The sequence below is a fragment of the Podarcis raffonei genome, chromosome 7, assembly GCF_027172205.1.
Source record: "Podarcis raffonei isolate rPodRaf1 chromosome 7, rPodRaf1.pri, whole genome shotgun sequence".
NCBI classification, from domain to species: Eukaryota; Metazoa; Chordata; class Lepidosauria; order Squamata; family Lacertidae; genus Podarcis; species Podarcis raffonei.
Window position 1 is genome coordinate 83,799,074 of NC_070608.1, and position 15,282 is coordinate 83,814,355.

The window sequence follows — 15,282 nt, forward strand, 5'->3', positions numbered from 1 at the left end:
ATTGTAAATCAATGTTGTGCCCCGGTGGCACACCCACCCACACACCCAGACAACTGAATCAGTTGTGCTCCCCTAAATCTGTCTCTGTCCTAGTTTTACTGCTTTTTTTTAATGAGGAAAATTATTTAAAAAAAATAATCCCAGTGATATTCTCCACCTGCATCCAGAAATGTAACTTCATTCTTTCACTGTTGAAATTCACAACTTCGTTCTCTCCCTCTCTGAGAGATGGGCAAAGAAGCACACTCTTTACCTGCTCAGGAGCACTTGCACCTATTGTTTTCCATATATACAGTACTATTTTGCAAAGTTAAACCCTGGCAGCAAAGCTGATCTCTGCAGGGGAAATGGGCATCGAATAATCCCTGGTTCCCTATGCGCTCTCGCGCTCTCTCTCTCTCTCTCTCTCTCTCTCTCTCTCTCTCTCTCTCTCTCACACACACACACACACACACACACACACACACACTTGTCTGCATAATTTGGCCGGCCCCCGCCCCTCTTGCTCCGCGAGGACAAAGGCAGAGACGGCGAGCTTGCGCGCAAAGTCCCACGCCCCTCTCCTCTCTCCTTTGCGGAGGGGCGTCCCTCGCCTCGACGTGGGAGGAGTAGGGGGGCGGCAGTAGCAGCAGGTGCTGGGCGGGACAGGGAGAGCTGCCCCCTCGGCAGAAGCCGGCCGGCTGCCCCCTCCCCGCCCTGCCCAACCGAGGCTGCTGCTGCCGCCGCCGCCGGAGCGCAGCTGGGGCGCCTGGCCATGGAGAGCCGCACCTGGCGCGCCGCGCAGCCCCGACCTGCCGCCTCCTGCCTCGCCAGCGCAGCCCGCCGCCGCCCCTCTCGACGAGGCACCTTTTAGCCGCTGGGCGTCCCTCTCCCGCAGCAGCCAAGCGAAGGAGGGCTCCGCTCATTCCTGCCATGCCTGCGCTTTAGGCTGCCGCTCCGGGGCATGCGGCTCTCGGCCACCCTGGCAGCGCGCTCCGCTTCCCTCTCCAAAACAGGAGCCAGGCGCCCGGCGTCCGGGCTGCTCCGTCGCTAGGGGTGCTTTGCGGAGCTCCGCTTGGCGGGAGAGGAGGATGCCGTCCGGCAGCCTGGCGGGGCTGTGGCTTTGGCTGCTCTTCCAAGCGCAGCTCCAGGTAGGTTCTCCCAGAACAGATGTGCGAAAGCCTCCTCTCTCTTTCTCTCTTGCAAACTGCAGTAAAGCCAGTATTCGGTGATCTCCTCGGCAGGACCATCCCAAATAATGCTGATTGAATTAAGAAGGACTTTGCAATACAGAGAATCCATAAATAAATCCTGCTCCTTGTAACCTTTCCCCATTTGCCTATATTTCTTAAATCTTTGTATATATCCATCCAGAAGGGTGGGGTATAAATAATAGCATTATTGTTATTGTTATTATTGTTATTGCCACCCCTCCCTTTTCCAGGGTGCACTTGTGACATGTGCAGCTCAAGCAGCCGCTGGGAGCTCAGATCTCCTTTCCTCTTTGCACTCGGAGTTGTTGAAGTTCACAGACAACAGTGGTAAGTCAGCAGAGTAGATCCTATATTGTATTAACCCTTGTGATTGGTTATATTAGGATAATAGCCTGTAAGGGAGTTGACTGGTGTCCAATGGAAATGATCTCTTTGGCTTCCTTTATAATTCTCTGCGTATGCTCAGGAGCTCTTCTGAAATGGGGCTTGTAAAGCCCGATGCCTGTTTACTCAGAAGTCAATGAGTCTCCATGTATTCAGGGAGACTTGCTTCCGAATAAGGGTGCATAGAATTGCAGTCACATGGTGAAATCCTGTGCATGCCTCCCATGAAGTAAGCTCCATTGAGTTCAATGGGACCTTTGTCTAGGTAGGTGTGCATAGGGTTGTATCCTTAATATGCTGTTTTATCTGGAGTGGTTGATTGAGCTTCTGCCCATATTAATAGGATTGATAACGCATGCACCTGGGATCACGAAGTGTTTTGAAATAGGTGTTGCTAATGTTTAGATTCTGTGGCTGTTCTAGGCTACATGTCCAATGCAGGTCTACTGAGAAATAAGCCCCACTGAGCCCAGTAGAGCTTTCTCCCAATTACATCTTAATTCCAAAAACATACGCTTACGACTGGGCTGTAAACAAAACCTGCTGCTTTCTATAAGTGAATAATGAAAACTCTTTGATTAATATGTTGATATCTGGAATAGCAGAGATTGTGAAATATGGGCTATACTTGATGCATTGCGTTGGATCGGCGTTAATGGATTTCCACAGGCACATAAATGTATATGCTATTTTAGCGTGGCTTTCTTAAATTAAACTGATATATTTGTAACTGGCTTTCTTCCCGTCTGGAGTGGCTGCTGCCCTGCAACATAAGACCTAAGAATAATAACTTAATGGGTGAGGAAATCACATCCACACACATTCAAGCTAATGAGTAACTGTTGCCCTCAGTGAGGTCTTACTACATAGTGAGAGGAGCCCAGAAGGAAAGGTCTGCCCAATTGCTGAGTTGCTCCACTCAGAACTGAGCCTCATTAACAATCCAAATATTGTGGGGTGCAGAATCTGACCCTTTCCCCATGATTGTGACCGGAGGAAGTTCAGCCTTTTTTTTTATTAGGCTTACAAAACTTCCAGATGCAAAATACCCTACTGGAACTACCCTGTTCTGTAATAGTGTCAGAAAGCAACATGAATAAAGCATAATTGTTTTTAACTATTCACATGGTTGCCATAGGTGATTAGGAAGGTCACCCAGGTGAGTGAGGGAGTGAGCAGGCTGTCTGAAGATGGGTGGAGTGGTTGTCCCTTCCTCTGACAAGTCACCTATGTTTCTGGGCAGGGGGTCTTTTCATAGAAACCCAGCAAGGTCACAACAGAGTTGTGCAGTGCTTGACACACACACACCCCTTTAGCATCTCAGTTTGTTAACTATGCTGAGGGCTTCCTCCCCCATCCCGCACCATGGAGGAGTCATGCAGGTTCCTAGGGAAGGCACAGATTGCCATTCTGTGGCAGCCTCGTGGATTTTCCATACTGGATGATGCTCACGAAGCAAAGGTCGCTCCCTCCCATCCAGCAGAGACACCAAAAAGGACCAGCAGCAGATGGAAAGAACTGCCAGACTGGTGTCTTTCTGTTGCTGGACATGGAGCAAATGGGCCTCATGCCTGCCTAACATGGAATCATAGAATTGGAAGGGACCCTGAGGGTCATCTAGTCCAACCCCCTGCAGAGCGGTAGTCTCAAAATCTGGTGAACTGGGTTCAATTCCCTGCTCCTCCACATGCAGCTGCTGGGTGACCTTGGGCCAGTCACACTTCTCTGAAGTCTCTCAGCCCCACTCACCTCACAGAGTGTTTGTTGTGGGGGAGGAAGGGAAAGGAGAATGTGAGCCGCTTTGAGACTCCTTAGGGTAGTGATAAAGCAGGATATCAAATCCAAACTCCTCCTCCTCCTCCTTCTTCTTCTTCTTCTTCTTCTTCTTTTTGCCCAATGTGGGGCTCGAACCCATGGCCCTGAGTCATATGCTCTACCAACTGAGCTCTCTGGATCAGGGTATTAATCAGGTACTTGGGCTTATTCACATGCACCATGCTTCTGTTTATATTCATACAATGACAGCACAGTCCTTTGTCTATGTAAGTCCCACTGAGTTGAATGGGACTTACCCCCAGGTAACCATGCATAAATATTCAGTGGACGCTCAGGTTGCAAACATGATCCTTGCGGGATGCACGTTCACAATCTGCAGCGGTGCGTCTGCGCATGCGCGGATTGCGATTTGGCGCTTCTGAACATGCACAAAGCGCGATTTAGCGCTTTTGCGCATGCGCAACCGCCAAAACCCGGAAGTAACCTGTTCCAGTACTTCTGGGTTTCGGCGGGTCCATAACCCGAAAAAACGCAACCTGAAGCAGCTGTAACCCGAGATAAGAAGAAGAAGAAGAAGAAGAAGAAGAGGAGGAGGAGGAGTTTGGATTTGATATCCTGCCTTTCACTCCCCTTCAGGAGCCTCAAAGCGGCTAACATTCTCCTTTCCCTTCCTCCCCCACAACAAACACTCTGTGAGGTGAGTGGGGCTGAGAGACTTCAGAGAAGTGTGACTGGTCCAAGGTCACCCAGCAGCTGCATGTGGAGGAGCGGAGACGCGAACCCGGTTCCCCAGATTACAAGACTACCGCTCTTAACCACTACACCACACTGGCTCTCTAGTGTGACTGTAGTTGGTTGGCAGCAAAGGGGCTCCATCACCAGCCTACTAAGCTTCTAGGCTGGCTGCATGAGGAGCAAACCCTCTTCTTGCAGTCTCAGCAATCGGCGAGGAGGCAGGGAGCTTGCCATCCAGCCCAATGCCGCCACCAAACACTCCGAGCAAGCAAGTCTTTTTTGAAAAATGTTGCAGGGCTTTTGAGAGCCAATTTACAAGTCTGTATTAAAAGAAGTTGTGCTGGTGGAGATAAGAAGGAAAACACCAGGGGGTGCTGAATAGTGAACATTAATAGCCTGAAACATTCAGTGAAGGTCTCCTTGGAATTCAAGTGGAACTTTCTCGTTAAGTTTATCGGGACTTTTATTTGAGATGTTCTCAAGATAGCATTTAAACAGCTTTGGGGAAACTGCTATCCTTTGTAGGTTGGAACTAGATGGATTAAACACATGGCTTCTGGCAAAGATGGAGCCATTGTGTATATAATACTCCCCTTGCCCTCTGTTGCATCTAGTAAGGATTATCTGCGCCCTAAACACAACAAGATTACTCACATCCTCATTGCTATTAGAATATGTTTTGTGTTTTCATCATCTACCCTTGAAATGCAGCGTAAATGCTAGGTCTGTAATCGCTAGGGAAATGAATCTGCTTTAAAAAAATTGTGATAATGGATTAATGGATCCTGTTATGCAGGAATGCAAAAAGGCTATGTCCACAAAACTCCCAATTTACTGCAGGGGTGGGACACTGGCTCCAGCCCACAACCCCCTGGGCCAGTTTTGATAGGTCCACCTGTCAATCACTTGATGTCACAGTGAACTCAAACCACTGCCGGCAAAAGATGAGCAGCTGATTGTAATGCACTCTGCATTCCCAATGAGCAGCTCTCTAGTGGAGCCCAACCCAGCAGCACTGTCAGGGCAGTCAGCAAGCCTCCTTCTTAAGAAACCGCCTTCCTGTTGTTCCTTTGGAGCGACAGCCTTACCTGCCCGTAGCATGCAACACATGTGATGTCAGGTGTGGAGGCAGTTGGTCATGGTTGGGGGGGTGGCGTTAAGGGCCAAATTTGCACTCATGATGGATTTAATGAAACCCATTGATCAGAAGTTTTCCCACCCCTGATTTGAGGTCTCTCTGGCCCCTTCTGCACTCTACATTTAAATCAGCAACATACCAACAGTCAAGTCTCACCTCAGAGAATCCTAACTGTTTGTTGTGGGTGCTGAGAGTTTGTAAAGGTAATGGGACCACTGACCATTAGGTCCAGTTGCAGACAACTCTGGCGTTGCGGCACTCATCTCACTTTATTGGCCAAGGGAGCCGGTGTACAGCTTCCGGGTCATGTGGGTCATGACTAAGCCATTTCTGGTGAACCAGAGCAGCACACGGAAATGCCGCTTACCTTCCCACCAGAGCAGTACCTATTTATCTCCTTGCACTTTGTGCTTGCAAACTGCTAGGGTGGCAGGAGCAGGGACTGAGCAACGGGAGCTCACCCCATTGCAGGGATTCAAACCGCTGACCTTCCAATCGGCAAGCCCTAGGCTCAGTGATTAGGCCACAGCGCCACCCACGTCCCTTCTGAGAGTTTCTTAGGAGACCCCTGTTTTCTTTCATAGAGTTACCCAGAGCAATTTAACAATCAAACCCTCCTCCCAGGGGACATTTTCAGTAGCCAGATTGCAACAGGAAATCTGTGCGTACAAATGCATGCAAACACTTGCTTTTGCACCTGCCGCCATCCATGCTGCTGAAAGTTCTGACTCTATGCCTTGACTGCTTACAGAATATGATATTGTGACAGCATATGAAGTAGACCAAAATGGGGCTTATGTAAGTCATGAAGTTGCACACCATGAAAGGAGGAAGAGAGAAGCACCGGAGGGAGAAACCGACTCGCTGCACCTCCATTTCCATGGATTTGGCCACGACTTCCAGCTTGACCTGAAGACTTCAGATTTTCTCGTGGCACCTGGATTTACAATACAGACCCTGGGCAAGGGGAGAACCAAGTCAATACACACATACCCAGCAGAAGACTTTTGCTTTTATCAAGGTGTCTTGCGATTGCACAAAAACTCATCTGTAGCACTTTCAACATGTGGAGGCTTGGTGAGTAAAGATGGAACAACAAGTTGAGGGGGGAAATCAAATGCAAAATGTTGTAGCTATTGTTACAGTGAAATTCAGGGTGGGTGTGCAGGTAAAACATCTGTGGAAGCTTCAAAAGGAGGAGAATTTGTGGTGCTTTTTAAAATATGTTTTTATGCATGAAACATTTCACAAGAAGAATGTACCGGCAAACATACATTTTACTGCCACATGTACTACATAGGTGTGTGGCTGAGTGTGAGAGAAATATATACAGTGGTACCTCGGGTTACATACGCTTCAGGTTACATACGCTTCAGGTTACAGACTCCGCTAACCCAGAAATAGTGCTTCAGGTTAAGAACTTTGCTTCAGGATGAGAACAGAAATCATGCCCTGGCAGTGCGGCGGCAGCAGGAGGCCCCATTAGCTAAAGTGGTGCTTCAGGTTAAGAACAGTTTCAGGTTAAGAACGGACCTCCGGAATGAATTAAGTACTTAACCCGAGGTACCACTGTATACATAAAACAAGCATATATATATATATATATATATATATATATATATATATATATATAATATTATGCATAATTCTGCGGAAGCTATAATTCCACCCACCCACCTCTGTTCACGGGGAGCGTTTATTGTAAGAATGTCAGAGCGCAGCTCCCAGTGGATGATATGTAGTTCCTCATCACAAACCTGGATTTGCATAATGCCAGGGTCATGAAGGGGAGCAAAAGTGAAGGCAGGTTTTGAAATGGCAGTGGCCACAGAACTGGAGCAAGGAGGGAGAACCACTGAGAAGGTGAAAATTGGGATTTTAAACAGTAGATTTTGAGTAGAGCGAGCAGGGGGTGACACTGAGGTGGGGATGTGGCAATTTAAAACAAGGTTTGAGAACAGTGAAAAGGAAATTTGGAAAACTTGTTAGTTTCTGTGTTGTACCTAGCTCTGCTATTTCTTTTCGTTAAAACAGGTGCTTAAAAAAACACAGCTCCCCAGTAGCCTTCCATCCCTGCTTCACTCAAACCTCTGCTGTTGTTTAAAACTGCCATTTTCCTCTCAGTATCTTTCCATCCCTTCTTCACTCATTCTGCCATTGTGAGCTGCGTTCAGCCTGGTGTGTCACAAGTTGTGCAAATGTGGTATATGCATGTACATCAAAACAGGTAATCCAGGAAGCCATTATTGGTTGTGGCTCCCTTTGTCTTCAGGCAGTTTGAAACACAAGCTTGCTGCTCCATCATGTTGGAAGTGCCCCTTAGAGTAGAATATTGGCTAAAGGTGGAACAACCCTCTCCTCCCATACACTGTTCTGGGGGTTCTCCAAATGCAGGGGCCGCATGGGGAAAAGCCCCATTACTCAAGCAAAAGTCCTTGCATATGTCTTGTTGGGTGAATCCCACGCTACGTGGGATGGAGATCTGTACATAAACACTGAAAGTTCAGTGAAGCTGGCATTAATTTTCTGCAGAGATGATTTCACTGAATATATTTTGCTGCTGAATAATTTGATGTTCATCAAGAGTGCCAGGGATGATGTTATCTTCTCTTGTTTGACCTAAAGGCGCATCTCCACCCAAAGGCGGTTTCTGTAACTTCATAAATCTGTTTTTCCACTAAGAGATGTTCAGGTTTTAGCTAAAGACTTACTGAAGTGCTCTATCATATGTTCACGTGAATACACATGTGGAGAATTGCTATTGGTCAGAGTTCTAAGTCAGGTGGACTGTTTACCTGACTCTGTATAAGTCAGTTCCTTATGGTTCGTTCACACATGCAAATCATCAAAACCTTCTCACAGTGTCATGTGGGAATCAGCCCTTGGTCCTATCTTAAAGGAGATAATTCATTTTGAAAGCTTACATTAAAGCCTGCTGACATCATGTTGGGATGTGCAGTTGTGGAGGTAACCATCAAATAATTTAGTTGGGACGACTAAAGTATCTCCACATTGTTATTGTTGTTTAGTCATTTAGTCATGTCCGACTCTTCGTGACCCCCTGGACCAGAGCACTCCTGTCTTCCACTGCCTCCCGCAGTTTGGTCAATATCATGCTGGTAGCTTCAAGAACACTATCCAACCATCTCGTCCTCTGTCGTCACCTTCTCCTTGTGCCCTCCATCTTTCCCAACATCAGGGTCTTTTCCAGGGAGTCTTCTCTTCTCATGAGGTGGCCAAAGTATTGAAGAAGAAGAAGAGGAGTTTGGATTTGATATCCCGCCTTTCACTCCCCTTCAGAAGTCTCAAAGCAGCTAACATTCTCCTTTCCCTTCCTCCCCCACAACAAACACTCTGTGAGGTGAGTGGGGCTGAGAGACTTCAGAGAAGTGTGACTGGCCCAAGGTCACCCAGCAGCTGCATGTGGAGGAGCGGAGACGCGAACCCGGTTCCCCAGATTACGAGACTACCCCTCTTAACCACTACACCACACTGGCTCTCAATTGGAGTCTCAGCTTCAGTACTTTGGCCACCTCACTGCTTTCCAATCACTGGGAGCTGCAAAACAGTCAGCTGAAAACTACTCTTGCTTGAGTTGAGTACATAAGACTGAGTTACTAAGAGGGATTTAGGGATGCACAAGCACCCCTTCGTTTACATTGAAGGAGCTTCCTCAAAGGGATCCTTTGTGAACCTCTAACCGAGCAAATGCAAAACCCTTCCAGGTGACATTTGTCCTGTCCCTGTGCTTGACATGTTAAAACCCAGGCTGAAGACGTTCCTATTTGTCCAGGCACTTGGATCAGGAACTGCATTGCATTCAGAATGTGGCCCTGTAGATATTTTTCTCACTGCTGTTTTACTATATTTTTATGTTAGATTTAGTGATCTTGTGCTGTTAACTGGCCTACGCTCAGGAATGGAGGAAGGAGAGGATATAAAAAAGAAACTAATTAACTAGCTAAATAAATAAATCAGTCATGGTCAGTGGAAATCCTGCTTGTTGTCTCTGCCACCTTCCCCCACCCCCCGGCCAAGCAATCCTCTCAACTTACCCAGAGGAGAAGGGGCCCCCATTGATGACAGAGGTTGTCTCAGCTCCCCTACAGATCTTCCTTTCCCACCAAAGAGTGCACTCAGGCTACACATCACAGCATCCCTGGTGGGAAGATGATGCTATTCCTGTCTATTTCCACCAGCCCAGTCCTCCATCTGCGGTAACTGATATGAACAGCATCACTTTCCCTTAGGGATGATGTGACATGTAGTCTCCATGCTCTCCTCAGGGAGAAAATAAAGCTCTGCCCAAGAGCTGGATCCAGTTCTAATTTCTGCTGCACTCGCAGGCACTCTTGTCTCCTTCCTCCCTGAGGTAAGTTAGGAGCATCCCTGGATGGCAGAAGATGGGGAAGCAGTGGCTGCAGAAAGAGTGGAGGCCACTGGTTTTGTGGGTCAAGCAATCCTTGAGAAGGATACCTCTTGACCTCTGCCACCTCATGAGTAGACCTCTGGACACCCCTTGAGATTCAGTGGCTGTAACAGCAGAGTCAAGATCCTGGTGGATACAAGCAATTTTCCCCCTCAAAATGTTTTGTGAACAAGTCACAGTGAGCTGCTGTTGGTTCTGGGCCAGACTGTAAATGACTCTGCACAATGAGGATGCAATGGAGGCAGCAAAGTTTGTCTTCTTTCCTGCTTTTCCTGCCACTAGGTTGATGAGCTTCTCCTAGTCTGAGTAATAGGACTGTTTGGCAGTAGCTAACCTGTGATGACGCGGGTGGTGCTGTGGGTTAAACCGCAGAACCTAGGGCTGCCGATCAGAAGGTTGGCGGTTCGAATCCCCGCGACGGGGTGAGCTCCCATTGCTCAGTTCCTGCTCCTACCAACCTAGCAGTTAAAAAGCACATCAAAGTGCTAGTAGATAAATAGGTACCACTCCAGCGGGAAGGTAAACGGCGTTTCCGTGTGCTGCTCTGGTTCGCCAGAAGCGGCTTAGTCATGCTGGCCACATAACCCGGAAGCTGTACGCCGCCTCCCTCGGCCAATAAAGTGAGATGAGCGCCGCAACCCCAGAGTCGTCCACGACTGGACCTAATGGTCAGGGGTCCCTTTACCTTTACCTTTGATGGCACAGCCATATGTGCAAGCCATCGCTTGATACTTGAGTCAACACATTTTGCACACCACCTAAATATACAGTGGTACCTCGGGTTACATATGCTTCAGGTTACATACGCTTCAGGTTACAGACTCTGCTAACCCAGAAATAGTGCTTCAGGTTAAGAACTTTGCTTCAGGATAAGAATAGAAATCGTGCTCTGGCGGCGCGGCGGCAGCAGGAGGCCCCATTAGCTAAAGTGGTGCTTCAGGTTAAGAACAGTTTCAGGTTAAGTACGGACCTCCAGAACGAATTAAGTACTTAACCCAAGGTACCACTGTATAGGTAGCTGTGCAGGACCATAAGAGAAAAAAATGAATAGCAGCACTAGTGTAACACCTTCCAAAAATTACCAAGTATTAAGCAAGCTTGCAAATTGCGCAGGGAAAAGAAAAAAAAGTTGCATTGAGAAGTTGGGAAATTAATTGTTAGCAATGAAGGCTGCTGTCTTTTTTGAAATTATTTGGATCTTCTCTAGCACTGAGCAAAACACACTCTTCCTTGATGTATTCAGCACTTAGCACTTGGACCTCTAAGAAGCAGTAATTATATACTGTTGTGCTGTTTATTATGCTCATAAAGCACTATATTGGCCAGGTAGCTATGGCATCCGCCTTTATGCCCAACTCCCCAAACTATAACCTATCTTTTTTTATCTTGCATATCTGGGTTAATTTGCTTCCAACAGTCATTCATGATTTTCTCTCATCTTGCTGTGAGCAAGGATGAGCTGAACCCTTTGGTTCCACTCTGAAAAGCTTTGACGAAACCAGTAGTAAATTCGTTTCAATTGACTCAAACCTACTTTTTGCCCCACCCTTTCTGGGCACAGGTCTGTGCTGGTTTTTTTCACCCCAGAACTTTCCCCACAAAGAGCATTGGCAGGATTATTGTAATAACGTGCAGTTTTATAAGAGTATATATTTAAAGTAGATGAGCAAATTAAGTTAATTTAGATATGCAGAAAATATTTTAAAAAATAAATTTAAGGTACCGCAGAAAGAGTGGGAAGGAAGTCAAGTTTTCAAATGTTAAAGTGATTGTAAAGTTATTGAAATGCATAAAACTGAAAATCATAAATAAAAATAAATATATATATGAACTTTCCCCACAAAAACCTGCTTTTTAAAGCTGAAGCGCAACAAACGGCAAGTCGAGTTTTCTGCGAATTGCCATTTGCTCCAATTCAGCAGTAAAGAGCAGGTTTTGGCAGGGAAGGCTTTGGGAGGGGGGGAGAGAAAGAGGGAGAGCACTCATACGCAAAGCTTTAAAGCATTAACTGTGCCTGGAAAGTGTGGATAAGCCCTTGTCTGCAGCTACTCATCTGCTGTGTCATTTCCGGAACCACTGGGAATATAGGAAGCCCTGTGCGCTTTCTCAAAATTGTTCCAGATGAAATATGGGTTTAAGGCCCAAACACCAGTTGGGTGTTCCTGATTTAGTTCTCTCCCCCACCCCCATATGAAACTTTCTACTTTTACCCTGGTTTCCTCCATGCTACCATATTCTGGGAAGTTTTTTTAAAAAACGCTAGTAAGTACAGCACTCTACAATCCTTTGTGCGGTGTTTTGTAAGTTGATATGACAACACAATAACACATAGGAGGTGTTCCTTCAGAGGTAGCCTTTGGAGACTACTACATGCTTGACCCAGAGGGCAAATGAGCCCTTGGCCTTATAGTAGGAAATATAAAATCATAGTGGTGGGAAAGACTATTAGCTCACCCAGCCTCTGGCTTTGCCAAATTAAAATTGTTTCCTTTGGTAGGGTTTCTAGTGCTGTGATGAATTCCATTTTAGAATCTCTGTATGAATTGGTTGCTACAATTTCCCTGGTAAAGGTAAAGGGACCTCCTGACCGTTAAGTCCAGTCGCAGACGACTCTGGGGTTTCTGTGCTCATCTCGCTTTACTGGCTGAGGGAGCCGGCGTTTGTCCACAGACAACTTCCGGGTCATGTGGCCAGCATGACTAAGCTGCTTCTGGCGAACCAGAGCAGCGCACGGAAATGCTGTTCACCTTCCTGCCAGAGTGGTACCTATTTATCTGCTTGCACTTTGCTGTGCTTTCGAACTGCTAGGTTGGCAGGAGCAGGGACCAAGCAATGGGAGCTCACCCCATCATGGGAATTCGAACTGCCAACCTTCTGATCAGGAAGCCCAAGAGGTTCAGTGGTTTAGACCACAGCGCCACCCGCGTCCCTGGTGCTTAATATTAAATGCAAAGACACCAGGTTGCCCCCAATATGCATGTGACGTTACTCATGTCGCACATTGTGTGTGTGACATTTGGAGGAGACGGCACATTCTAGAGGAGCTGCCCACTGAAGCTGGGACACGTGATGCGTAATGCATGTGACTTCATGAACATGTGACTCATGTCAGGCCCCTTCAACATTGCGGCATGGCAGCAGCAGGAGGCCCCATTAGCTAAAGTGGTGCTTCAGGTTAAGAACAGTTTCAGGTTAAGTACGGACCTCCGGAACGAATTAAGTACTTAACCCAAGGTACCACTGCAATAATAATAATAATATAGTAAATCTCTCTTAGGACAGAACTATACATGGAGCAACAACAGCCTTGCATCCAGTCTTGGCTTCTCCCAAGCATGTAATATACTGGTATCCCCCCATTTACGTGGGGGTTACATTCTGGGCCCCTGCACGCATAAGAGAAATTGCATAAAGTGAGAAGCACCCCACTTTAATAGGGAGGGTGTGGGGGGAGGAGAGAAAGAGAGTGAGACACTCATGTGCCAAGCTGTCCTTTGATCAGGCCCACTGCCCAGCATGGCTTCTGAAATATACTCGGAGTCGAGAGTGGATTTCATGCTCTTTATTCAGCTCATAGTGGTGAGGAGGAATGGAAGTTCCCCCACTATATCTGCTTTATATACATTATTTACACAATGGGCTGCACGTGATTGGCTAATTCTGGGATTATCCTGTAGGCCAATCAGGTTGTGGATTCACTTCCACCTGGAGCTGGATTGGGTGGCTCCTGCAGACCAATCATACTGCTGCATTGTTCTTGGACCAATCAGACTGCTGCATTCTGAATCCTATTGTTCTAGGACCAATCAGACTGCTGCATTTTGGATCCTATTGTTCTAGGACCAATCAGACTGCTGCATTTTGGATCCTATTCAACTCAGTACATAACAGCTTCCCTCGCTCACTTCTGGGCAGCAGCCCCAAGTGAAAGAAGGCTAATCTATTTATTTCGTTATTTTGTGGTGACCTGCAGTTGCACACAAGTGGGATGTGTGTAAGTGTGAGGGGTGTGTGTGCCTGTACTACAGTCTATCCCCATGGCCTCACGTTGTTCTGCTAAATTTCTTCTACACACCTCCATACACTTCAAGATTTCTCTGGTGAAAATAGGGGCATCCTATTCCATAATGATAATTTTACTATTTATGCCCCACACATCTTAGTGGGTTGCCCCAGCCACTCTGGACAGCTTCCAACATATATAAAAACATTTTTAAAAATTAAACATTTTTTTAAAAAAATGCCCTATACAGGATTGCCTTCAGACAGCTTGGTGGGTCGGATAACTCCATATCCTCCAACATTTCTACCAATGAAAATAGGAACGTCCTAAGGGAAAGTGGGACAAATCAGAAACCAGGAAGGCTTCTCTAAATCAGGGACATCCCTGGATAATAGGGACACTTAGAGGGTCTGCACCTCCCCTCCATACATATAGTGCCTCCGTCATGCAATTCCAGAGCAAAGAATATCATTCAGATACAATAACATGTCATTAAGAACAGCTATTGTAAGAAATATGACTATATCAGCCAACCTCCTGCTAGGTGAATCCCACATGGTGATATGCAAATGTGCAGAACCAAATTTAAGATGGGGAAAATGAGTAACTCAGAGAAACTGAAATTGACAGGTTCACCCAATATATTACACCCAACCCTAGTTGGATTTGGGGCTGGGGGGGGGAGTGACCGCCTGTGGGGTGCCTCCACCAATAAATAGACAGTGGGGAGGAGGGAGATAAGCCTACTTCATCAGGGGTTTCGGAGTACTTTCACCCCCTCACAAAAAATAATCAAGCCAGAAGTTTGCTTTACTGAATTTTCAGCTCAGCACTAAAAAATTCCCATAAAAGGTAAAAGTAAAGGACCCCTGACAGTTAAGTCCAGTCACGAAAGACTCTGGGGTTGCGGCGCTCATCTCGCTTTACTGGCTGAGGGAGCCGACATTTGTCCACAGACAGTTTTTCCAGGTCATGTGGCCAGCATGACTAAGCCGCTTCTGGAGAACCAGAGCAGCGCACGGAAACGCCGTTTACCTTCCCGCTGCAGCGGTACCTATTTATCTACTTGCACTTTGACGTGCTTCCGAACTGCTAGGTTGGCAGGAGCAGGGACCGAGCAACGGGAGCTCACCCCGTCGCGGGGATTCGAACCACCAACCTTCTGATCGGCAAGTCCTAGGCTCTGTGGTTTAGACCACAGTACCACCCGCATAAACAATTCCCATATTTAGCCCTAAAAATGGGGGGGGTGAATATTTGCACAACAGGGGAAGAGGGAGGTCTGTATGAGTCTATCAGTACTCCAGGTGTCCCTCAACATTATGTTTCCTCCAGGCTAATGTCCTCACTTAACTGAGAATCGATCCCAGAGGCTGTTTCCAATTTCTGGTTTACAAACACAAAAAACCTCCAGCATTGCCAAGCACAGTTAGCATCGGTGTATATGTAATGTTAAGATTTAATTAAATTATTATTAAAATTCCAAAGGAAATTTGGAAGAGCGGGGAGAGGATGGATTTGATCTAGAGAAAGGAATGTGCATCTCCCTAGAATGATTTTTTAGTTTTCAGATCCTGATTTGTAGGGAGCCAATGTTAAGTTTACAAAGGACCTCTGTTGTCTA

At 46.8% G+C, this 15,282-nt stretch overlaps 1 protein-coding gene across 1 annotated transcript in view; it reads left to right on the top strand.

Annotated features, from left to right (window-relative positions):
• Positions 1-585: 585 nt before the first annotated feature.
• Positions 586-15,282, top strand: part of ADAMTS16 (ADAM metallopeptidase with thrombospondin type 1 motif 16) — an 89,916-nt gene continuing 75,219 nt past the window's right edge. The window contains exons 1-3 of the mRNA XM_053397234.1: positions 586-1,130; positions 1,424-1,520; positions 5,978-6,303. Of these exons, the coding sequence (XP_053253209.1) occupies positions 1,071-1,130; positions 1,424-1,520; positions 5,978-6,303 (483 nt within the window). The 5' untranslated portion in view covers positions 586-1,070. The remainder of the gene's footprint in view (positions 1,131-1,423; positions 1,521-5,977; positions 6,304-15,282) is intronic.